General features: G+C 42.6%; 1 protein-coding gene and 2 long non-coding RNA genes across 3 annotated transcripts in view; 1 reads left to right on the top strand and 2 right to left on the bottom strand.

Annotated features, from left to right (window-relative positions):
* Positions 1-17,099, top strand: part of COL4A3 (collagen type IV alpha 3 chain) — a 133,304-nt gene extending 116,205 nt beyond the window's left edge. Inside the window, exons 40-52 of the mRNA XM_049614795.1 lie at positions 190-288; positions 523-570; positions 3,133-3,318; positions 4,327-4,457; positions 7,598-7,670; positions 9,746-9,817; positions 9,906-10,031; positions 10,817-10,915; positions 13,930-14,142; positions 14,780-14,957; positions 15,087-15,201; positions 16,241-16,413; positions 17,012-17,099. Of these exons, the coding sequence (XP_049470752.1) occupies positions 190-288; positions 523-570; positions 3,133-3,318; positions 4,327-4,457; positions 7,598-7,670; positions 9,746-9,817; positions 9,906-10,031; positions 10,817-10,915; positions 13,930-14,142; positions 14,780-14,957; positions 15,087-15,201; positions 16,241-16,413; positions 17,012-17,096 (1,598 nt within the window). The 3' untranslated portion in view covers positions 17,097-17,099. The remainder of the gene's footprint in view (positions 1-189; positions 289-522; positions 571-3,132; positions 3,319-4,326; positions 4,458-7,597; positions 7,671-9,745; positions 9,818-9,905; positions 10,032-10,816; positions 10,916-13,929; positions 14,143-14,779; positions 14,958-15,086; positions 15,202-16,240; positions 16,414-17,011) is intronic.
* Positions 2,083-4,406, bottom strand: LOC125911124 (uncharacterized). The gene is made up of 3 exons (XR_007454263.1): positions 4,308-4,406; positions 3,114-3,507; positions 2,083-2,220 (listed from the first exon to the last, which is right to left on the bottom strand). It is a non-coding gene; the product is annotated as an uncharacterized LOC125911124 (long non-coding RNA).
* LOC125911122 (uncharacterized) lies at positions 10,781-24,081 on the bottom strand. The gene is made up of 4 exons (XR_007454259.1): positions 23,812-24,081; positions 12,962-18,790; positions 12,381-12,442; positions 10,781-10,867 (listed from the first exon to the last, which is right to left on the bottom strand). It is a non-coding gene; the product is annotated as an uncharacterized LOC125911122 (long non-coding RNA).
* Positions 24,082-24,374: the final 293 nt, after the last annotated feature.

The following is a 24,374-nucleotide window of genomic DNA, read 5'->3' as shown; positions in this document are numbered from 1 at the left end:
AGTGATGATCTTCATGGTAGTATAAATCTGTTCATAGTTTTCACTGTGAATGGAGCATCACATAACTACAGTTCTGGGGGGCGGGGGGAAGGAGCACCTTTAATCGAATCGAATTCTACATATCCAGTGTTCACATCAGGCCATTGCCAGGAAGTATGCCCTCTCTTCGAATGGCATTTCTTTTCTCAGGACCTCCAGGATTTCCAGGACCTCCCGGACCAATGGGGATGAGAGGCAACCAGGGACGTGATGGAATCCCTGGCCCAGCAGGAGAAAAGGGAGAAACAGGTACACGTTGCTCATGAGCTTGGGTCCACTGGTTTCATTGTGCCTTGAATGGTCAGTGCCATTGTAATCCTTCACTGCTCTAGAGATACTTCTCCAATGGAATCGATGATCTTTAATGTGTTCTGGGTGTGTGGTGATTAAACTTCCTTCTGTCGCCACAGTGAAACTGACCAAGCAGAATATATGAAATTAACCACATATAAAACACTCAGGTACCAAACTCCTCTCTTTCAGGTTTGCTGGAAGCCGTTCCAGGCCCCAGAGGGAGCCCTGGAGTCCCAGGTGAGCAGTGCTTCACCGCCCCCCACCCCCCGCGCCGACCCTGGTGATCTAGATTTCAAGGACAGAATCTAATCAAAATCGCCTGGTATATAAAATAAACAACATATTGAATTAAAGAAGTCCCAGTGGTAATATAAGATGTTTACATTCTTAGTATTCAAGATGCTTAAAAATTATGACCACCATTGCAAAGTGAATGAATCAGAAACTGTGATCCAACTTTGGAATTTCTTTCCATCGAAAGTCTTTAAAAAATCAGAAGACTTCCTATGTAGTCCTTGGTTGTGGCTGTTGGCATGGTTTAAATGTATCACCTCCTAAAAGGGTGTAGGGGGAATTGCTGGCTTGTCCATGAGCACCCCCTCTCTGTGAGCACCCCTCTCTGCTATTCTGAGCAGGGGGCGGCGGGGTGGGAATAACATGCAGTGATGACACGAATTCTTTCCCACCTTGTTATCTTCATGGGTCTGATTCCCACCCCAGGGCCAGCTTGTGGTTCAGACTATTTTTTATTAAGGGCTGGCTACCAGTAACTCTCTCAATGCCAAACATGGCAGTTTGCAGAACATGTCATTCAAAGTATATACAAGATTTTAGGTTGACAGACTCTGAGTCCGGATTTCTCATGGCAGTGTTTTACAAGATAAGCAGCTTCTTCAAACTTTTTCCATTTTGTGGAGAAATTTGCCAGAAGAAATATTAGATCATTTGCATCTTCTATGGACCCTTCACAGATGTGGGTCCTGCGGACAGGAGTATTTGATTAGCAAAAAGCGTTCTTCCTATTGAAGACCTCTGGGTAGCGATGCTCGCGGGAACCAGCAGGGAGTAGCTGGGTCCTACTGAGAAGCTCAGAGGGGCAGGAACTGCCTCTCCACCTGTGAGCTCAACTGTGAAAGTCTACAAGAGCTGCACTTTTCCATTTGTTTCTTGGTGGTGTCACGGTCTCCCTGGTTGAGCTCAGTGTCCTCACACTTCCTGGACCCCACCTTCCTCCACGAGCATGGAGGCTTCTCCAGGTCTCGTTCACAGATCAGGTTTTACAATTACGGCCAAAGGGAGAGTTTCCGTTCATTTTCCTAGGCTAAGCTCAAAGTTTAACCATTTGGAGTGAGAATACTTTGGCATTTGTTTGGAAATAAAATTTAATATAAAATAATCATACCTTAAGTCAAAAAGCCTTAAAAAAATAACAACTAGCCCAATTATGTAAGTAGGTGATTATGTGCCTCAGTCCCTCTAGGATAACTAAATATGGAGAAGACTTCACTGAGACTCCCAAATGCTAAAATGAAATCATACTGTGAGACAAGGAAGCATCTTTATGGGCATGGACCATACAACCTAAGACCACATCTTGGGGTCTCCGACCACTGCCAGACTCTGTTGTACAAATACCCAGCATTTCAGAGCTTCAAGTGAGCTGAAGCCATCTAACCACTTTCTTTGAAAAACACAAATTACAAGTATAAAAAAAAAAAAGCTAAAGAACAGGATAGACAAAGGCTAGATATTCAGTATTTTAATATTCATCCATTTTATTTTCATCATCACTCTGCCTTCCTGCACGATAACGTCCCAAGCCCTTCCCTGTGCCAGCAGCCTCATCCTTCTTCTTCCTGTCCCCTACTTGTGTGCCGTTCACTATTTCTAGAATAACACAGAGAGAAAAAAGAGGAGGGAGTGATTATTTGCAGTTCATACGTTTCCCATTCATGAACGTCAAAGCCCAATTTTCTTGAAGGTTCTCCAAGGTGAAGAATATTAGTAATTAAGTGGTGACTTTTGGGGAATCCTCATTGGTAATTCCAAACCCCCAGCCACCGCCTTCCCTTCCAGACTAGTGTTTGTGTGTGTCATGGGGGAGAAGAAAGGAGAGAAGAGGGATTGCAACTTTGTTGTTCCTTTGTCTGGGTTTAGCTGTGTGACTCTTCAGATACACACATCAATACCAGGAAGTTTAGCTCTGAACGTTCTCTCTATTCAAAGTCATTGTAATTAAAGTTCATCAGATAATATTAATTGAAGCAGATAGTGACACAACACTTCAGAGTTACACTACACTTTTCCATCTGTATATTATCTCACTTGATCTTTAAAGACTGAGCTACATTAGGTGTTTAAAATAAGAAAAACTGGGGCACCTGGGTGGCTCAGTCAGTTAGGTCTCTGACTCTTGATTTTGCCTCAGGTCATGATCCCCAGGTCACGAGATCGAGCTCCACATCAGTCTCCTTGCTGGGCATGGAGACAGCTTAAAATTCTTTCCCTCTCTCTCTCTCAAAAAAAAAAAGAAAAAGAAAAAGAAAAAAGAACAAAAGAGAAACTGACACATAGAATAGTGAGGTGACTTTGACAAAATCAAAAGACTGAACTAAGGCAGAAATTAGTCTCGACTCAGTTTCTTATAGACCTGTATTTCTTTTACCAGCCTCTTTCAAAAACTATATTGCGAATCTTAATGCCTTTTAAGCACAGCATCTGCGTTACTACAGGTAACCCCAAACTGTAACTCCAAGTAGAAGGCCATTACGGAAACTTACCAAACCTTTTCCTTTGCAGGAGCCAAAGGAGACAGGGGAGCCCCAGGCTTACCCGGCCTCCCCGGCAGGAAAGGGATAGTGGGAGATGCCGGGCCGTGGGGACCCACCGGCATGACGGGACTCCCAGGACCACCGGGTTTTCCTGGCGCAGTCATCCCTGGCCAGAAAGGAGATCGAGGTCCACCAGGCTTCAGAGGAAACCCAGGTTCTTTTTTGAACTTTTTATTTAAATTCCAGTTAGCTGGGGCGCCTGACTTTGGCTCAGGTCATGATCTCACGGTTCATGAGTTTGAGCCCCGCATCAGGCTCTCTGCTATCAGCTGGGAACCTGCTTCAGATCCTCTGTCCTCCTCTCTCTCTGCCCCTCCTCTGCTTGCACAGGCTCTCTCTTTCTCTAAAAAACAAATGAACATTAAAAAAAATTCCAGTTAGTGAACATACAGTGTAATCTTAGTTTCAAGGGTACAATATAGTGAGTCAACGCTCTCGTACATCACCTGGTGCTCACCACGGCTATTGGTGTGATGGGGACAGAGGGGATCTGTTTGAAAATTAGTAATTACCAAATAAATAAGCCCATTTTTAGTATACGTGCTGCTGAAGCGAGCACACCAAATTAATAAGCCTAAAAGAGAGAGATGCATCCCATCACCAAGATTTACTGAGTTGCTCTTATGGATCGAGTACCAGGCTAGGCACAGACCCTGTCTGGCAGACCTTCACCAAGGACAAACAGCCCCTGCCTTCGGCCAGCACTTCCCTGGCCTTATCTCATTCTGTCTTCACCACAAGCCCATCAACGCTCCACAACAGAAAGCATGTGCGGGGTCACACTGGGTGCAGGCTGTGCCCGTCATCCAAAAACCTGCCAACAGCGGGGCGCCTGGGTGGCTCAGTCGGTTAGGCTTCTGACTTCCGCTCAGGTCATGATCTCACGGTTCATGAGTTCAAGCCCCACGTCAGGCTCTGTGCTGACAGCTTGGAGCCTGGAGCCTGCTTTGGATTCTGTGTCTCTCTCTCTCTCTCTCTTCCCCTCCCCTGCTCACACTCTGTCTCTCTCTTTCTCTCTCAAAAATAAATAAACATCAAAAAATAAATAAATAAATAAATAAACATCAAAAAAATTTTTTTTTTAACTAAAAAAAAAAACCTGCCGACAGAACCTGCCAGGTGCCCCCACTGCCCAATACTGACCGGCTCTCTGTAAATGCAGGTGACCCTGGTCCTCCGGGACCTCCAGGGAGTCACGTGAGAGGCTTGAAAGGAGACAAGGGGCTTCTGGGCGAGCCTGGCCCTAGAGGTCCGCCTGGAACTGTAGGAGATGAGGGGCCACCGGGTCAGCCGGTAAGTGTGGGAAATTATTTTGACTTCTTATATTCTTCTACATGAATTGCCAGGATCAGATGTCCCCAGAGGCAACAAAAAAATGCCCATGTGTGATGCTTCTGAGCACCCAAGGGCAGAGTCCAGGGGGTTCAAAGAATCCTAAGGGTTGGACAGATTTGGCCTCTAGAAGTTTGGTTTGTGGGGGACCCTTTTCCATGTCATTCCTGACCTTTTCTTGTTTAGACTCTGAACAATTTCAGTAATGGACTCTTAAAACACCTAACAGTTTGGGATCACTCTAGAGGACAATATCATTTTTCTGTATTAATATACTTTGAAAGTTATCAGTGAATGTCTATTTACTTTTTCCCCTTGATGGAACTTCCAGGGTTTCTAAATAGCTGCCACTTCCTTCTCAGCATTTTCTCCCCTGATAAATACCTGCGTTTTGCAAATTCAGTTTAACCCTTTGTCAACCCTGCCTCTATTCTGAATATATCACAGTTGGTCAACATCTTCCTTAAAAACACAGCCCCTGAGGGGCACCTGGGTGGCTTAGTTGGTTAAGCATCCAACCTCAGCTCAGGTCACGAGCTCACCGCTTATGAGTTCGAGCCCCGCGTCGCAGCCTGGAGCCTGCTTTGGATTCCGTGTCCTCCTCTCTGCCCCTCCCCCGCTCATTCTCTCCCTCTCTCTCTGTCTCTGTCTCAAAAATAAATAAGGATTAAAAAAATTTTTTTAGAACACAGCCCCTGAGACAAACACCCCCTGGGAGTAAGAACTCAGTACCCCCCACAGAGTGGCTAAAGGAGGGAAGACTCTCACCATCTGGAACACCATTTTATAATCTGACCTTGGGCTATCTGGCTGCCACATCACCACATTGTCACTGCACAGTCAGCTTCTGGTCAACCAGAGCGTGTGTGTGTGTGTGTGTGTGTGTGTGTGTATGCACACGCTTTTTCTTATGAAGGACTTCCAAGTTTTCTCCATTACTTCCAGCTCTTGTCTGTTTGTGACTTAAATGCAGAACTTTCAAATTTCTTTTTTATAGCTGTCATTGTGTTCATCTAGGCTCATGCTCCCAGACTATGAAGTTCTCTAAATTCAGTCTCTCACCCAACACCTGGGCCATCTTCCCTCACTTTCTTCTTGGCAGCATATTTGAGAAACCTGTCTTCCCCCTGTTTACATCAAATTCTTGGAGATTGATGAGGAATTCAGAGTTATGTCATAGCTGCTCTATGTTTTCATCAGTGATGGGCAATGAGGTACTTTATTTAGCATGATGGCATGTGAGGAATCATAGGAAGTTCTCTTAAGTTCTCTTGGTATTCGGTTTCCAGCGTCTACCTTTTTAAAACTTTTTTTTTTTAAATGAGACATTTGCCCAGTCTTAGATCTCTCTCATGTTTTCCATGATTCTCTGAAAGTGGCAAACACTGATCCTAAAATCACAGAGAAAGTCCTTCCAAGGACACTGGGCTGCGGAACGTATTGTTTGGAAATGCGATCTCTCTTAAGTCCTCTGGTGCTTTCAAGGTCAGTCAGGGCTTCTACATTTGCACTGGAAAGATAATTCTTCTTGGAGCACCTGGGTGGCTCAGTCAGTTGAATGTCCAGCTCCTGGTTTCGGCTCAGGTCATGATCCCAAGTTTGTGAGATTGAGCCTGGCGTCAGGCTCGGAGTATGGAGCCTACTTAAGGTTCTCTCTCTCTCCCTCTCTCTCTCTGTCTCCCACCCTGCCCCTCTGCTCCTCTCCCCTGCTTACACAAGTACTCTCTAAAATAAAATTTAAAAAAACTAAAAAAAATAAAGAAATATAATTCTTCTCGATGGATGCCTAAACTGGCTCTGTGCCCTTAACAATCCTCTCCTTGCATGGAGCTGTGCCCTCCTCACCCGAGGGCGGGGCCTGGCATCTGCCCCTCCTCCCTGATTACCTCTGCTTCTGGACAACAGGCCAGACTCAGGAGCCTGAGAGTCCTTGACCAGGTGGTTCCATTTTCTCTGCCGCCTTTTTGCACCTGACACCACCCGACCCAAGGTACAGGATTTTTCCTTCTTTGGTCTTCTTGCTCTAAAGACATTTGGTTTAGAGGCCAGTTTTGTTCTTGGCATTTTTAATGACCTTCAGTTCCTTGTTTTCAAGTAATAGTATTGTTTCCATTCATATGGACAGTGTAATAGATGTCACTTATGTTCTGACATGTAGCTCCTTTCTGAAGCTCTGATCCCTTGCCCCTTCTCCTGTGGCCTTGCTTGAGCATTCCATGGCTACAAGGGCAAGAATGAGGCCAAAGAGGGAGCGTCTCCTGGGCAGATCACCTGCATCCTTGCCAAAAGTGCATGTCAAAGTGTCCCGGATAACCCTTTCATGGTCCCAATCCCTGGACACCTTACTTCCACCACCACTCGGGCCGGGAGTAATTTATAACTCTGCCAACTTAGTTTCAATGATGGTGGGTGCTACAATTCAATATGGGCTCTGTTGTCTTTGCAAAAATTACAAACAAAAATTACAATTTTCATTCTGGCAATCCAGTGCCTGCTCTTCCCGAAAGGTCTCCAAATACTGGTCAGGTCCATGTAGGATACAGAATATTAAGTTGTATTCCACACTCCTACAACAGACATTAACACCCAGAAGTTGTGCTTGCTCTTGACCGTGAGGGCAGTTTTTGCTTCTGTGTTATTGAAAATGATAGTCCCGGGGCGCCTGGGTGACTCAGTCGGTTAAGCGTCCGACTCGGTTTCGGCTCAGGTCATGATGTCATGGTTCTTGAGATTAAGCCCCGCACTGAACTGACAGTGCAGAGTCTGCTTGGGATTCTCTCTCTCTCTCTCTCTCTCTCTCTCTCTTTCTCTCCTCTCTCTCTCCCCAACTTGTGTGCATGCTCTCCCCCTCTCTCAAATAAATAAACTTAAAATTTTTTTTAAAAAAGAAAAAGAAAATGATAGTCCTCAGGAGAGATCTAGGTGGCAGAGGAACTATAGGAGGATTGGATTGGAAGGTAAAAATGGTATCTGTGGACCTCAGTTCATTCTGACCCAACGTATTATATCCTATTTGCTTAAAAAGAAAAAAAGGACTACAGTGACAATTGTGATTTTTAAAATTTTGTCTTTGGTACTGCTCCCTTTTATCTGAACTATAGGGAGCACCAGGTGCCCCAGGTCTGCCAGGGCTCAGAGGTGATCCGGGATTCCATGGATTTCCAGGGGTAAAAGGTACTGTTTTTGTGCACTACTCTTTGGATACAAAGACGATGATTGTGATTTATATTTTAGGGCACACAAATGTTTACTGAACTCCTCCAGTCATCACAGACAGGGTGCAAATAGGACCTTGGTTATGAGTAAAGAAGGAAGACCACCAGAACCCAGCCCCAGGGGTCTTAAACACTAAATTCACGCCTTAAGGATGGAAACTGTAGAAAAACTAAAAAATAAACAGTTTAAAGTGGTGACCGCTGAAATACTGATGTATGTTGGGGAGAATACCGATGTGTGTTGGGTTGGGGATGGGGAACTACATCAATATCAACGCTATTGCTTTGAAGTTGCTTATTTTCACTTGTGTGTGTGTTATAATGTTAAAAAGCTGAAAATCGAAACAAATATTTACCAAACTGTTAATGGGGGAGGGTAAGTAAAGTGTTCTGCGTGAGATTTAAGTATTTGGTTTTTTGGCACATGCATGATAATCAGAAGAGAAATATAATCCGGGGGGTCGTAAGTGTAAAATTTTCATGCACAAAAATCTAAATGTCAGGTTTCAGAAAATATTTCTCAAATCTTCCATAAGGATGCTATGACCTTAAATAAGGCTTTGGATATTATATTTGTTGTCTTCACTGATTAAATCCTTTGTCACTGCTTCTGTACAGTAGGGAATCTATTATCACAGACTATACAGTAAGTAGTGAGTGTAGCCAAAAGGAACAAGGCCACACTTTCACAAAGGTAAACCCTTTCCGGGTCCAAGGGAGGACAAGGTGGAGTTCAAAGAGAGCCTAGCCTGTTCGGTACTTTCAACCACTGACTCTCCAAGGAGCAAATTCGTTAAGAATAAATCAAAGCAGATGATTCCAAGGAGTCCCAGTAGACATGGTGGGGGAGGGTGAACACGGGGGGGGGGGGCGAACAGGGCAGCCTGGGCACCATGTGTCCCACCTGTCACTCCCCACCTCCCAGAACAGGAATATCTAAGATTGGAAAAATTATACAAGGGCCCCACTAAAGAAAGAAACGTCCTGGTGAAATATTTAGAGCTATTTAGAGGGGAGAGTCAAAAAATGCGTTCTTTTGAAATGTGTTCCATGAAACATACTCCATTTTTCTCTTAGATTTTGGAACATGAAAATTTTTAATCCTCAAAAGGAAAAACAGTTAGGCTTCTTCTGATGTGTTTAAATAAATATGGACATCTTCCTGAGGTTCTGATACCAAGTGGATAATTTAGAGTGTAGTTTCCAGTTAACTTTTGATAATCTATTTGATTGTATTGCTTCCATAAATACCATCTTTAGTATTAAAGTCTTTCTAAGAAATCAGACATAATGCCTATATTATTTCAAGATTTTTAAAAAGAGTATTTCCCCAGGGACACCGAGCATCCGACTTCGGCTCGGGTCATGATCTCACGGTTCATGGGTTCGAGCCCCGCGTCAGGCTCTGTGCTGACAGCTCGGAGCCTGGAGCCTGTGTCTCCCCCTCTCTCTGCTCCTCCCCTGCTCGCACTCTGTCTCTCAAAAATAAATAAAGATTAAAAAAAAAGTATTTCTCCAAATCAGTGATTCTTTGTAAACTTTTATTCATGTCAAAGACTGGGAGAGAAAGCATACCATTTTGATAGTTTACATGAAAGCAAATATTCCATATGTGTTCATGAGAATCCCTAATATAACTAATGGGCTCTTAATAAAGCTAGAGAAATAAGCTAAGAAAGTAGATAACTGTGACAATTGATGTAAGCACTAAAATAGGTTTAATGTCACTTCATACTTTACCTTAAATATTAAATTCGTTTCTGAATGGAAACAGTGAACTTTATGAACTCTTCCCCTTCAATACTAAAATACAAAATCTTAATGCCTACTTCTAGAATATATTTTTAAATAAACATTAAGCATGATTGATTGGGTCCAAATAAAATGCCAGAAGTTGTACCCATTGTCACAGAGCCCCATCACCTCCAGTCCTAACTCCCAATGTCTGTCCTTACAGTTGATCATAAACCTCAAGAGCTGGGAAACCCACTGTTCTACATGGAATCACATTGCCTTTTTTTTTTTTTTTATAAGGGGAGAAGGGTAATCCAGGATTTCTGGGACCAGTTGGACCTCCAGGGCAAATTGGGCCAAAAGGACCACCCGGTAAATATTATTCTCCTTAGTATTGCTCTTCATGAAGAAAGGGTAGCTCATCAGTGAACCCATCGTTTTCCTCTGCTCATGTCAATAGGTATACGTGGAGGCCCTGGCACAGTTAAGATCATCTCCCTTCCGGGAAGCCCAGGGCCACCTGGACCTGTTGGAGAACCAGGGATGCAAGGAGAGCCTGGGCCACCGGGGCCACCAGGAATCCTAGGTGTGGAACTGACTGTATTGACATGGATTACGAGCAAGTGGTTGAACCAAAATACCTACAAAGCGCTTTGGAAGCAAGCACTATAGAGTCTATTGGAAATATTGACTCTATTGAAACCTGTTGTGCAGTGTATAAGCTTAAGCAAATACACTTTAGGCACTTACGGGTTTTTTTTTTTTTTTCATTAAGATCAAGTATTAATTCTATCTTCTGTGACAACCATTGGTCTTAGAGCTCTTATTTGAAAACGATTACCTGAATAAACCTGAGTTCTATGCGTGTGTAGTTTTCTCACACTTTGGAGAGCATTTGGAAGAGTAGTAAATGCAAATATATGCTTAATCTTATGAAATCTTATCAAAGTACTGGTGTATGGAAATTGAACTAACCCCTCTGTATAGGGTTAGCATACTGTAATAGACTTCTGAATGGAATTGTTACGTTCTAAGGTTGCCTGAATTGCTTCTGTGATATAAAAGAGACATGACTTATTACGTTGATCAGTACAAGGGCATAGCAAATTCTGGAAGAGGGTGAAGCAAAATGGCAGCACAATTTTAAACCATTGTTGTCTCCTATGTTTCTAGTCCGTTCTTGAGGGTTCTTTTTCCCCCCTGAGAAGTAGGATGTAACAAGTTGGATGACCAACTGTCCGAGTTTGTCCGTGGTTCAGCGTGTAAGACTTTCGTTGCCGAAACTGGAGAAGTCCCACATATCTGGGATGACTGGCCACCCCTGTTTTTTCCTGTATGAACCATTCAACACAGTGTTGGTTTTTTGCGTAGGACCCTGTGGGCCAAGAGGCAAACCAGGCAAGGATGGAAGGCCGGGAACTCCTGGGCCAATTGGAGAAAAAGGCAACAAAGGCTGTAAAGGAGAGCAAGGTAAACGAATGGCTGGCTTCTTCTATTCCCTTCTCTTCACTGACTGCTGTTTCAATATCCAGAGAAGTCGCCTTTAAATATGTGACTGTAAGAGTCATCCACGTCTTTCAGTTTTGTCATTTGCATTAAAAGCCAGGGACAAAACGTTCATTTGGAAGAAGATGAAAAACCAAGAATTATTGGAATACACCATCCTTCCTATCTCTCAACTGGGCAAGTGTCCACCAAATTTTTAGTCTGAGGACAAATAGACCTCATAAAGCACTAATTCTATTTTTGGAAAGGCCAATACTGTTTTTAATTATTTATAGGAGTACTATTTAATAGTATCTAGAGAAGTAACATGTAAGCATATAGTTATAAAAAATACTATCTTGATATGAATAGAAGAACAACTTAGTATCTTTATCTAGGAAAGCCATCTTTCTTTTTAATTTTTTTAATGTTTATTTATTTTTGAGAGAGAGAGTATATGTGTGAGCAGGGGAGGGGCAGAGAGAGAGGGAGACACAGAATCCAAAGCAGGCTCCAGGCGCCGAGCTGTCAGCACAGAGCCCGATGCGGGGCTCGAACTCACGAACCATGAGATGATGACCTGAGCCAAAGTCAGAAGCCTACCTGACTGAGCCACCCAGGCGCCCCTAGGAAAAGCCATCTTTAAGCTATACCATTCTTGAATACCACATGGCTGAACAATTCATGTGTATCCTGAAGAAGGCCCTCTCCAATTAGTCTAGTGGAGGTGAAGGAAGGTCCTGTTGCTGAACTTAAAGGGCAAATAAGTGGGGCCTGCTGGTAACAGGACTCCTAAAATGACAAATAGGTGTGGAAGGCTGTGGTCCAAGGCCATTTTTGCTGGCTGTAAGCAGGGTCTCTGGAACCAGAGGGAGCACACGGTTCTTAAAATTGAAGGTGTTTATGCTGGAGACGCGACTGAATGCTATCAGGGCAAGAGACGTGCTTATGTGCACAAAGCAAAGCACGGTGACTCCTCGTGGCAAACCCAATAAAACCAGAGGCATCCTGGAAACAGTGGCATGGCTTATGCCAAATTCCAAAGCAACCTTCCTGCTAAAGCCACTGGCCACAGAACCTGTGTGATGCTATACCCCTCAAGGATTTAAACTTGCTGACAAGTAAGGGCGCCTGGGTGGCTCAGTCAGTTAAGTGTCTGACTCTTGATTTCGGCTCAGGTCATGATCTCACAGTTGAGTTCAAGACTCACGCCGGGCTCTGCACTTACAGTGCAGGGCCTGTTTGAGATTCTCTCTCTCTCTCTGCCCCTTTCCTGTTCATGCTCTCACTCTCACTCTCAAAATAAATAAACATTTAAAAGAAGGATAAGGATCTAAGAGTTAAGTAACACAGGTATAAGCCGAGAGCCCAGCCTCTCGCTCAGAAATGCAGAATATCGTTGATCGTGCATAGTTGTACAGCAGCTCACCTTAATTTCTGTCATACTCACCTAATCAAAATTCCTGTGCAGGGACCTCAAGGCATCGTTTGCTTGTGGCCAATTATAGCTCTCTGGGAATGAGGACAGATGTGGGGAAAAGTAAAGAATGTGTATCTTCTCTATCTGGATATATTAAAAACATACACTTTTGGACTACTCCAGTAAGACATGAGACATAGACAGATTTAGATATGGCTTCTTTTTAACTTCAAAGAACAAACCAAGGCTCCCGGACAAGACAGGGATGGTGGGGAGACTGGAAAAAAATATAATCTTGGGCTTTAACCAATCCTCATGAGCAGCATGGACTTCCAAGCAGAGACTATACTGGGGTGCTGCCTGGCACCATAGCATGGTTGTTTGTGGGAAACAACAATCCTCCCTTGACTCGTGGGCCCCAAATCCAACCCTCTCTGTATTTCTTTAGGACCCAAGGTGGGTTGGGTAGAGCTTAGGGTAGAGTGGAAATGGATCAGGGGCAAAGCGGGGATGGAAGCAGGTGCCAGTATCATCAATAATAGCTATTTGATGAAGAAAGGGAGAGTAAAGAACACGACGACGGAGGGAAAGGATACTTCTCCAGTACTTACTTAGAAAGTGACAAGTTGGGGCACCTAGCTGGCTCAGTCAGAAGAGCATGCGACTCTTGATCTCGAGGTCGTGAGTTTGATCCCCACAATGGGTGGAGAGATTACCAAAAAAATAATAATAGAAAGTGACAAATGTGCCTTACTCTAAGTGCAGAGGGGAAAAAAAGTATACAAATTACTTACTTTGCCTTAAGCTCATATAAATTTTAAAAACTAACCCTTAACACAGTCTTTTCCATTCTATTTGCCTTACTAATTAAAAACTTCCTTGAAGTTTGCAACTTTTAAAAAGAACTTTCAATATTGTCCATGAATGTTTAGTGACTTTATCAAAAGTACCTCCTTGAATAGACTTCCAAAATATAGATATTTGATTTAACTTATTTACCCACATTGTAGAATACATTCATTGGTACCGAAAAAAAAATGTACCTAAGACCTATCAGATGCAGGCCACCGTGCTGGACACCGCAGAATGCAAAGATAAAAAAGACCTGATCTTGGGACGCCTGGGTAGCTCAGTTGGTTGAGTGTCCAACTTTGGCTCAGGTCATGATCTCACGGTTCATGGGTTCGAGCCCCGAGTCGGGCTCTGTGCTGACAGCTCAGAGCCTGGAGGCTGCTTGTGATTCTGTGTCTCCCTCTCTCTCTGCCCCTGCTCCACTTGTTCTCTCTCTCTCTGTCTGTCTCTCTCTCTCAAAAATAAATGAACATTAAAAAAATTGGGGGAGGGGAAAAAAAGACCTGATCTCAAAAACTCATCATGCAATATACACAAATATTTATAAGGCATCGTGTGATAAACTAGTGGACATTTAATACTGTTTGGCCATTTTGTAAGCCCCTCTTTTTTAGGACTCCTTTACAGAGGGGCTTAACAGATATACATAAACATTTAAATCAGTACTTCCGGAAAATGAGTTTGAGGTTTTGTTTGTATTGCAACATGTATACCATGTTTGTTAAAGGACCCCCAGGTTTGGATGGACTGCCAGGCTTGAAGGGCAAACCTGGAGACATTGGACCACCCACAACTGCAACAACCATGAGAGGCTTCATCTTCACCAGGCACAGTCAGACCACAGCCATCCCTTCCTGCCCAGAAGGCACACAGCCGCTCTATAGTGGGTTCTCTCTTCTTTTTGTACAAGGAAATGAACAAGCCCACGGACAAGACCTGGGTAATGTCCCAGTCCTTGTTTTCAGTCATTTTCTTCCATATACAGATGGTCAATTTTCATAGCATGGGGTACTTCTCTCTGAAGCTAAGTGTAAACAACCCTGAGTGCCTGACAGCACTCCTTGAAGACCGTGAATAAGACAACACAGGCCTAACGTCTAATTTTCATTCTGGAAACGTGAAGCCCTGGAAAGAGCCTTGCTTGTGAAATGTTGATCTAGCTCGTCCTGTTGAATGCGAACAATTTTCACTGAAATCACGTTTGCTTCTGAGTCTTACAAGTAGCATCTGTTCTCAAGCTTTGTCTAGTTATTTGCTATTATACACGTAGGAAGAACTGGGAATATTTTGAAGTAAAAGACATTTTTCCAACAGACCTCTACCAGTCCTCAAGTGCTAGGCTCATTAGAAAGGGTCCCAGGAAGTTTTAAGGGTGGGAGAAGGAAGATGTGTTTGCTTATTGGATCTTTGATTTCTGTCACTGTTAAAACTTTGCAAATAACACATTCTGCAAGTAACTCTTTTGTGTTGCCTTTCTCATTTTTGCCATAGGTTGTTTTAATCAGCCTCTAGCTAGCAAGGATACTCAAAATGATTTTAATTTACTGACAGTGATACTCAGTCTAATGTTTCATCAGGAACTCTTGGCAGCTGCCTGCAGCGATTTACCACAATGCCATTCTTGTTCTGTAACATCAATGACGTATGCAATTTTGCATCTCGAAATGATTATTCATACTGGCTGTCAACACCAGCTCTGATGCCAATGGACATGGCTCCAATTACTGGCAGGGCCCTGGAGCCTTATATTAGCAGGTAAAAATCTAATCCCTTAGCTTTGTGATGGGACCAGGTCAGTCACTTCACTTGTAACGGAACGTAGGGCAGCAAGTACATCGCAGTGCGTGAGAGCGGGGATGCCACATTCTTCATTTCGTGTTACAGATGCACCGTCTGTGAAGGTCCTGCGATGGCCATAGCTATCCACAGCCAAACCACTGACATTCCCTCCTGTCCTCATGGCTGGATTTCTCTCTGGAAAGGATTCTCTTTTATCATGGTAAGGAGGAAAGAACAGCAAAGTCATAGTAAAGATTGCCCCTAGAATCTTACGTTGGACTGGGTGAAAGGCGGCCGCCGGGGAATGAAGCCGCCTGATGTCAATGGACACAGCGTGCCATGGACATTTGCTTGAAAATCTAGAAAGATACTTTTTTTAAAAGCAAGTTGGGGTTTTTTTGTAAATAAAGGAGCATTAAAAAAAATGACTTCATCCACAAATTCTAAATAAGACATTTAGGTGAAGAGTAATACCATATTAGTAACGGAATGCCTATATTTTTACCTGGCAGCTGTTTTATATAGATAGATCTTCTGTAATCCTTATGGAAACCCTAAAGGTAGTTTCTATTATCTGCAGTTTTATAAATAAGAACGAAGTAATTTCCCCAAGGTCTCACAACTAGTAAGTGGTAAAGCTAGGATCTGAACCTGAGTCTGTCTGCTCCAAAATCTTATTGCCTTACACTGTGCCCTTTGACATTCCTATGAAGACAGGAACTAAGAGAAAAAGGCTTTTAAAGAGATTCCCCAGATCTAAGTGCTAAATGAAGAAATCTATGGACTGACCATCAGTGATTGTGCTAGCTGCACATATGTGGTGGGTGGTTATTCATGTTTTCTGTAGCATCATTTAGGATCCATTATCCCCTCTTCTTTATTGAAAACATAGTGACGAGTTCAGAGGGTGATCAGTACTATAAGGGAAATAAGGAAAGATAAGGAGAGAGATTGTGAAAGGGACAACGTCAAGGAAAGCCTTCTTCAGATTATATTTAAGCAGATCCCTGAACTCTGAGAACAAGCTAGCTGAGGAAAAGGTGCATTCCAGGCAGAATAAATTGCTTTTGCTTTCTTTTTGATGACTGTCCCTCAACTTGGAAGGTAGCTAGAGTATTAGCAAATCTGGGTAACGAAGCATAAGAAGTTTAGTTCATGCTATTTTCTTTTCTTATTGTCTATTACCCCCCCAAGAGTAGAGCATTGAAAACTTGAACGCCATGCACAGAATTCTTATTCAGAGATTTTTACCTTGACAGTTCACAAGTGCAGGTTCTGAGGGCGCAGGTCAGGCTCTGGCATCCCCCGGGTCCTGTCTGGAAGAATTCCGAGCCAGTCCATTTATAGAATGTCATGGAAGAGGAACGTGCAACTACTATTCAAATTCCTACAGTTTCTGGTTGGCTTCATTAAACCCCAAAAGAATGTTCAGGTAACTATTCAAAGTCAAGTTTAACCTGATGACTCAATCACAGACCTATTCAGAGGTTGCCCTGTTAGATTTTCGTTACCTGGGTGTTGATGATGAACATCGGAAAGATCTCATGCCAACAAAATCCAGTTTAGCTTGGCACTCGCAGTGACAAGTGTCCTACAGTGAACAAATAGCCATGGCTTTGTACTACTGCACCAATAAAGACCCCCAAAATGTGATTTCTGTCACCACCAAACATATTTAACATTTGTATATAAACTTTTAGCAAGTGACGAACAAAACCACTAACCGATCTGCTACTGTTAACTTACTGCACTGGCAGACTTATGAGTAATATAGACTATTTAAATGGTAAGCGTGGTTTTTATTACAAAACAGAGGATTTGTAAGTTTGCATCGCAGCCTAGGTTTCCTTACTGCTGCTGAAACACAACTAAATTATAAAATGTCAACAACATTATAAAATGTTGCAACAACATACCTCCTGTAATAGAATTTGATAAGCTCCAATAGTTAACAAACCTCAAAGCCAGCAAATATTCCCTTTTTATCTATATTGATGAGATTTTTTTTTTGTTTTTTGCTTTTATTTCAGAAAACCTATTCCATCAACTATGAAAGCTGGGGAGTTAGAAAAGATAATAAGTCGCTGTCGGGTGTGCATGAAGAGAAGACAATGAAGAAAACAGAACTGTTCTTTTTTGTCCTAAATAACCAAGTAATGGTGCAGAATATGCATTTATTTGGGAAGTTTTCGCTAACCAAACAATGTGGTTCTGTGATGACTTACTACAAAGTTTCTATTTGTTTCCCCACACAACAAAGCATTTCTTCTACGTCAGCTCTGCCATCCGGGTATCTAAATATGCGATCCTGCAGAGTTTCCCGTGGCAAGGCAGACTTGGCCAAAAATACCACTGAGATCATCTTCCATTTGTATCCGGTGCACTAGCTCCATGGCGAGTGTATAAAGTTTGATGCCACAAGTTAACTGGATTTGCCCCCTTCTGGCCCAGTCTTTGCGACTCAGGGAGGCTAAATCGCTTTGAGATTGTGCCACCAACCCCTCCCTAAAACTTTAGCCCCTGGGACACGAAGGAGATGGGGGCACGTGGAGTAATAGAGCCGCATGAATTGTACTGTACTTTCAGACCCGTTCAGTAACCTAAGGCCTGAGGAAACCAGAACCGAACTAAGGTTCATGGATATTCTAGGGCTCTTTCAAAGGTACCCAAGACTAAGGCCAAAGGGGGTTTCCCTAAGGCCAAAAGGGGGTTTCATATTTTTTTAAAGCTTTTTCTGTTTTTCCATTGAATTCATTTCACTGCAGCAGTGCGACCTGCTTGTGTTCCCATGGTTACCCTTACTGAATTAATTTTAATAGGCTGATGTTATACACATACTCTGCGATGTATCTCACTTCCTTTTTACCAGCTCACCCACACAAATAACAAGGACGCTACTTCTTCAATGTGCACTTTAACCCCATCCCTATAGATGGTCAGAAAACTTAAGACATTTGTTGGCTAATCGGGCTCCAGGTATTTTTCCTTTGCTGTGATCCATTCATAGTCCATTTAACCTGGGCATTTCCAGATTAATTCCCTGGCTATTTCTCTAATTCTTTTTTTTTTGTAAAAAAAAAAAAAAAAAAAAAATGTGTTTTATATTACATATTCTTACCAACTATGTGGAAAGAGTTGTGTAAAAATCTTAATGTACAAATTGTATAGTTTGGCAGATATAGGTCTTAAAATTTGCTTTTCAGTGTGTTGATACATTCCCAAGGTTACTTAATTCAACTGAACAAGCATTTCATTCAGCACCAAGCCATGTCCCAGGCATGGTGCTACATTATAGCTAGTAAGGGGGAGAAAAAGAGACTTGCTTTGGACCTGATAATCCAGAAGAGGTAATGAACCTACTGCTGCCGTTAAGACTCCCACATATCCGAGCTGGGGTTTTTTTCCCCCCTTTTCTTCCTTTGTCACTGTCCTTCACTGTTGTTATATGCCATCAGCATAATTCAGTAGATCTCTGTAAAGGTTTACAAATAAGATCTTTGCCCAGGGAAAGCCCAGGATTTCTAGCTTCTCTTAGGCATTGCAGAAGCCAGGTAGGAACAATGTTAAGAAAACAAAGGTCTGCAAAACTCTAAAACCCACTGGTACTTGATGGTGACACTCTGATGGATCGGAGGCCAGGTATCCTGAGGCAAAGTTCTGAAGATGCTTCTTGATCCCCCCAGGTGGCCTCGGTGGTGCTGATGTTCAAATTCAGGTCATTGCTTCTGTCTCAGTCGCTAAGCGAAGGTGTGACCGCAGGGGACAGCACACACTGTGACTGTGGTTCCCATCCTTCACTGCTCACATGCCTGCCATCAAGACATTTGTACATTTGAACATTATAAAGTGCATTGTACTTAGTTTACGTAGACTCACCTCATATTAAGACTTTTTTGCTCTACAAATACCCTACGGTCCCAATCGTACAATAATGGCATAGAGGGCTAACTGACGTCCACAAACCCTCTGTAAGCCAGTAGTTCTCAAAGTGTGGTCCCTGGACCAGCTGCATCAGCAGCATCTGGGAACTTGCTACGAATGCCCATTTTAGGGCATCGCAGACCTACAGAATCAGAAACTCTAGGGGGCAAGGCCCAGAAATGTGAATTTTCACAAGCACTCCAGGCGATTGCCAAAGCACTCCATGTTAGAACAAGTGCTGGAGGCAAACAGCCAAGAGAAGATTCTGCGGGCAGTTACCTGGCACCGCTGGCTGCTATAGCTCCATCTGTCCCTCTCTTTGAAGTCCCAGGTCACCAACGCCCTGAAGGTCGGCTAATTTTACTAATCCGGAAAAGCCCTAAATTGGTGCTACAGCCAAAGGACTGGCCTCCGCTTAGCCAAGCCTCCTCTCCTCTGGCCGCTTATCAGTGTTTAACTTCTGACAAAGACAGGCTGTACGAAAGAAAGCCTTACATTCCAGTGAAGCCATTAACAGCTGCTCTGTCATATGTCACACGTCTGAGACTGACCACTGCAACGCAGCTCCCCTGCCTCGCTTTCCAGATGCCTAGGAGTAGCTTACAGTGTTATGCAGACTTACCTTTGTAGATAAAATGTAAATACCTTGTTTCTTTTAAAATTGGGGCTTCAACTTTGGAATTTCACAGTGTGCTAAAATAATGGATTTCTCAGAGGTCTCTCTTTTTGCAAGGTAAACATTATTAACTTATTTATGAAAGTATTACAATAATGCTAAATTTGAATTTCAGTGCTAATTTAACTCACAACGATTTTTCTATGCAGCAAATGTAACTTACTGCAACTAAACTTAATTTAATGTTTACTCTATAACCAAATGAAATATATTTAAAATATATTGAATATTTTATATTATTATATCCTGACAACATTACAATGTTGTAATGTACTAATATTTCTGTAATTATAGTTAAAAATTATTTTATTGTATTGTCTAAAAATAAAATTGAAAAAATGATATCTGGTCTTATTTTTTTCAAAATGGAGATAATTTTCTGAGTTGTAAAAATAATATATATTCACTGTTAAAACAACACATGATGCAAACTTATGAAGAATATAAAAATTGCCATGATCTAACCCGCCACGCTCACCCAAGATAAATAAGGTATATGCCCTTCCAGAGTTTTTCCCTGTAAATATGTTTTTAAACAAAATTGGGATAAAAACATGCTATTTTGTTACCAGATTTTTTTTAACTTAATACTTTATGGACATATTTTCACATCAATAGACAAGAAGTAATCATTATTTACACCATAGTCCATTGCATGGCTTTACTACATAAGTCGATGAATCCCCAATTGGTGGACACTTGATTTAGTTTTATTATGAATATATTGTACATATTTCTTTTTTTTCTTTAATTTTTATTTTATTTTATTTTATTTTTAATTTTTTTAATGTTTACTTATTTTTGAGACAGAGACAGAGCATGAACGGGGGAGGGGCAGAGAGAGAGGGAGACACAGAATCGGAAGCAGGCTCCAGGCTCTGAGCCATCAGCCCAGGGCCTGACGTGGGGCTGGAACTCGCGGACCGCGAGATCGTGACCTGAGCTGAAGTCGGACGCTCAACTGACTGAGCCACCCAGGCGCCCCTTTTTCTTTAATTTTTAGAGAGAGAGTGAATGAGAGCACACAAGCAGGGGAGAGGGGCAGAAGGAGGGAGAGGGGGAAAAGGAGAGAGGGAGAGAGACAGAGAGAGAGAATCTCAAGCAGGTTCCATGCTCAGTGTGGAGTCCAACGTGGGGCTCCATCCCACGACCTTGGGATCATGACCTGAGCTGAAATCAAGAGTTGGACACTCAACTGACTGAGCCACCCAGGCACCCCCTATGTAAGTATTTCATTTCAATTTTACTGTTACTTCCTCAGGATCAATCTCTAGAAGGAAAATTATAGAATCAAAGGACTCCCACAATCTTGGTCTTTGATATATGTACAAAATGTTCTCCAGGAAGGTTGTGAGAATTTCAAGCTCTATCAACAATGCAAACACCCATCTCCTTACGCTTTTACCAATTCTGGATATTGCTGTTATTTTACAATTTTGCCTATCCCATTTTAATTTCTATTCTTCTCACTACCAGTGATTTGTCACATTCAATGAATATTTGCTTTGTTATTAGTATTTTTTATTAGTGCTTGTTTTTGTTTTCCTATGAAGGGCCTGATCATATCTTTGCTCGTTTTCTATTAGGGTGTTTAAAAATTTTTTACAAATCAGTTAAGAAAATGTATAGATTACCGAAATTATGGGTCATACGTTTTGATGTTTCCCATTGATAATACAAATACTCCTCATTCAAGGAAACATATTCGTAAAATTTTAAATGTAAAGAAACAGTAAAGAGGAATGCTTTTCATATGCAAAATATGAAATTTTGTTAAGTAAGGAACTTTCAGGCTGTGTTAAATGGCCATCAAAATAATCAAAGGAAGAAGGTGAATGAACAGGAATCCTGAGTAATAGTTCTAAGACAAAGAAAATTCTTGCTCAAATACATATTTTAGAAGTATTCTCTTTACTGGACCAAAAATCTAAACTGAAAACATTTTGAGCAAAAAAAAAAACCAAATGTTTATTTAAATGAACTTATTTTTACTGCTGGCAAGTAGAGGATTGAATGACAGTGGCCGTTCTCTCTCTACTTACAAGCCTGTTTGGAAGGAAGATAGTGATCAGTCTCTAATGGATTCTTAGCAACCTACTGACAGGGCACTCGCAGGGTATTAACAGTGCCTAGGTCACCTCACCCTATTCCCAGCTCTGCCTACTGGAAAGTGAGAAACAACCAAACACGGAGTAAAAAGTAAATGATTTTGTATAACCAGACTAAATCTTAAACATGCACATAAATATGACCTTCTCTCTCGGGGTGTTTGCAGACTCTAAGGTAAAAATGCTGACATTGCTCAAAGACTTTGTAGAACTGTTGCTTTGGAATTATCGTGAATTACAGTTTGTCAGCCAAACCAGGAAATGGGTCTTATCACTTTATACCCAAGACCTACACGATGCTCAAGATATTTGGCTCCACAGAAGACATCCGGATGAGGGAGACACAGACCTTGGTCTCAAACACAGAACTTCATCTGTGGTCTCAACACGGAACAAAAAATAAGGCGAATACATAGATTAATTATAATACTGGACAGAATGTGATAAGTGTTACAAGAAACAACAAATAGTGATTCAAAAATCGGAGGCTTCAGGAAATAATTACAAAACAAGGAATATTTTAGGTGGTCCTTTAAGGCTAGTTAAGATTCCAAGAAGCAAAAGGTCGTCAAAGGCACGATAGCATTCCAGGTGTCAGGAACAGCATGGATAAGGGTAGGCAGTTAGGAAAGCATGGAGCTATCTCAGAGAATAATTCGTGGTCAAGAATACATAGAATATAAGAATATACATGGGATACATAACATATGGAATATATGTATTCTCTGTATATGGAAACATCACATACGCATACATACACAAACAGTGGTAAATAAAGTGTAGTAGTAGGAGTTAGGGCCATATTAGGTAGACTTTCAAATACCAGGTTGAACTTGTACTTCCCTGGCTGGTATAAGAGCCAGTGAAGATTCTGACGAAAGAAAACGATCATATAAATGGTAACCTAGAAGGTCTAGTGTCTCATATACTGCCCTTGCCAGGCTATTTCATAATTTCAAGTGTTTTTAAAAATTACTGGATTGCTGTTATGGACTCCTGAATTGTAGAGAACTATAAATCATCAATTTCTTTTCAACCTAGGGCTTCAAATTTGGGATGTCACAGTTTGTAAAATGAGGTTCTTTGCCAGCCTCTAGTAAGAATTAGAGGGGAAAAATGATTGTAGAGACGGGGAGGCCAGTTAAAAGGTCATCAGCCCAGATGATGGGTAATGGTCTAGCAGGGGGAAAAGAATGGACAGAGAAAGGGGACAGTTGGTATGAAGATGAGGGAATCTGAAGCGGGGGGCGGGCGCTTGGGAGACCGTGAAAGATGACTTCAGAGCTTCAGAGTTTTAAAACTTGGTGACTGGAGTGCTCGCTTCGGCAGCACATATACTAAAACTTGGTGACTGGAAAAATAATCTTGCCATGAACTAAAAAAAAAAAACAACAAAAAAAAAAAAAAAAAAAAAAAAATTCAGGAGAAGGTATCTGAACTGGGAAGAGGGAGAAAATTTGAGCTTGAAACTCTGTTGGGATCAAAACTCCAAAAGGACACTTATGAAGAATTGGCTAGAACTAGTGCGACAGGATGAGACTAAACAGATGTGTTATTTACATTTATATCTATTCTTACGGAAGGACGATTTGCCAGTATTGTGAAGGGGTCCCAAGAACATTAATTCTCAAAGTGCTTTCCAAATTATTTTGAAGAATGGTAACATCTCTGGAATATCTTTAGATTCTACAGTAGTCCCTACTCATGTGTATGTCCTTGTTGGGCTGTTTGTTTAAATCCAGGCATATAAAATATTCCGTGATTTGGCTTCAGTCCGTACCAATGTCGGTGAGTATGGTACTGAATTTCCCGAAGTTAGTAGTTAGGGGTTTAGATCCAGAGAGGGCTCTCCGAAAGCTAAACAAGGCTGCTAACTACTTTGAGTCCTAACTTCTCTTTTAACAGCATTCTCATCTTGAAGGATTGGAGGAGCCACTCGGGGCAGGGGCCACTGTTTTTCAAGAAAGACATCTAATAATTAGAGGGCTCGACTAGAAATCAAAATTGGAGCGTGGATCACCACCAGAATTGGCGAAATATACAGATTATTAGGCCTCACACCACAGAGATTTGGGTGCAGATAGTCCTGAAAAGTAGTCATATTAAGTGGCTACCGAAGATTTACCTTGTAAACACGTGGGTCTGGAAGATCACCAACTCCAATAAAGTTTCAGCGTTGAAGCCAACTTGCACCGCCCTTGCTTTGTTGCCTGCGGTTGGCGCTCTTTGCCCTCAACAAAGATGTCCCCGTATCGCCGTCGCACTGCCCCCGTTCCTGTGCGTGAGCCTCACGTCCGCCCTTCCCCGTGTCACATGACCACGAAGCTGCCTCAGCTACGGTTCCTGGCAAGGGCCAGCCCCGGCCGCTCTCGCGTCTCTGCCGGCCCGCTGTGGGCCGCTCCGGCCGGTGCTTTGACCGGGCGCCTCGGTGCGCTCGGCCAACGGCCTTTGGGAGCGCCCACCCGAACGCCCCGGGAGCCGGCGGGCGGCGGCCCTCGCCCGAGACCCTCCAGCGGGCCCAGGGGTGAGTGTTGATGCCTTCCCGACCCGGGACCCGCGGCCCGAGCCGGCTTCTCGGCCTGGCGCCGCGGCCGTGACCATCCGGCCGGCGGAGGGACCCTCGGTGACCCCGGCCCGTTCATGGTGTCGCCCCGAGTCCCGACCCCCGAACTCTGGCCTTTCCTCCTC

This window comes from Panthera uncia, assembly GCF_023721935.1.
Source record: "Panthera uncia isolate 11264 chromosome C1 unlocalized genomic scaffold, Puncia_PCG_1.0 HiC_scaffold_3, whole genome shotgun sequence".
Classification (NCBI taxonomy): domain Eukaryota; kingdom Metazoa; phylum Chordata; class Mammalia; order Carnivora; family Felidae; genus Panthera; species Panthera uncia.
The sequence above is the reverse complement of the archived record's forward strand: the minus strand, read 5'-3'. Positions and strand labels throughout refer to the sequence as shown.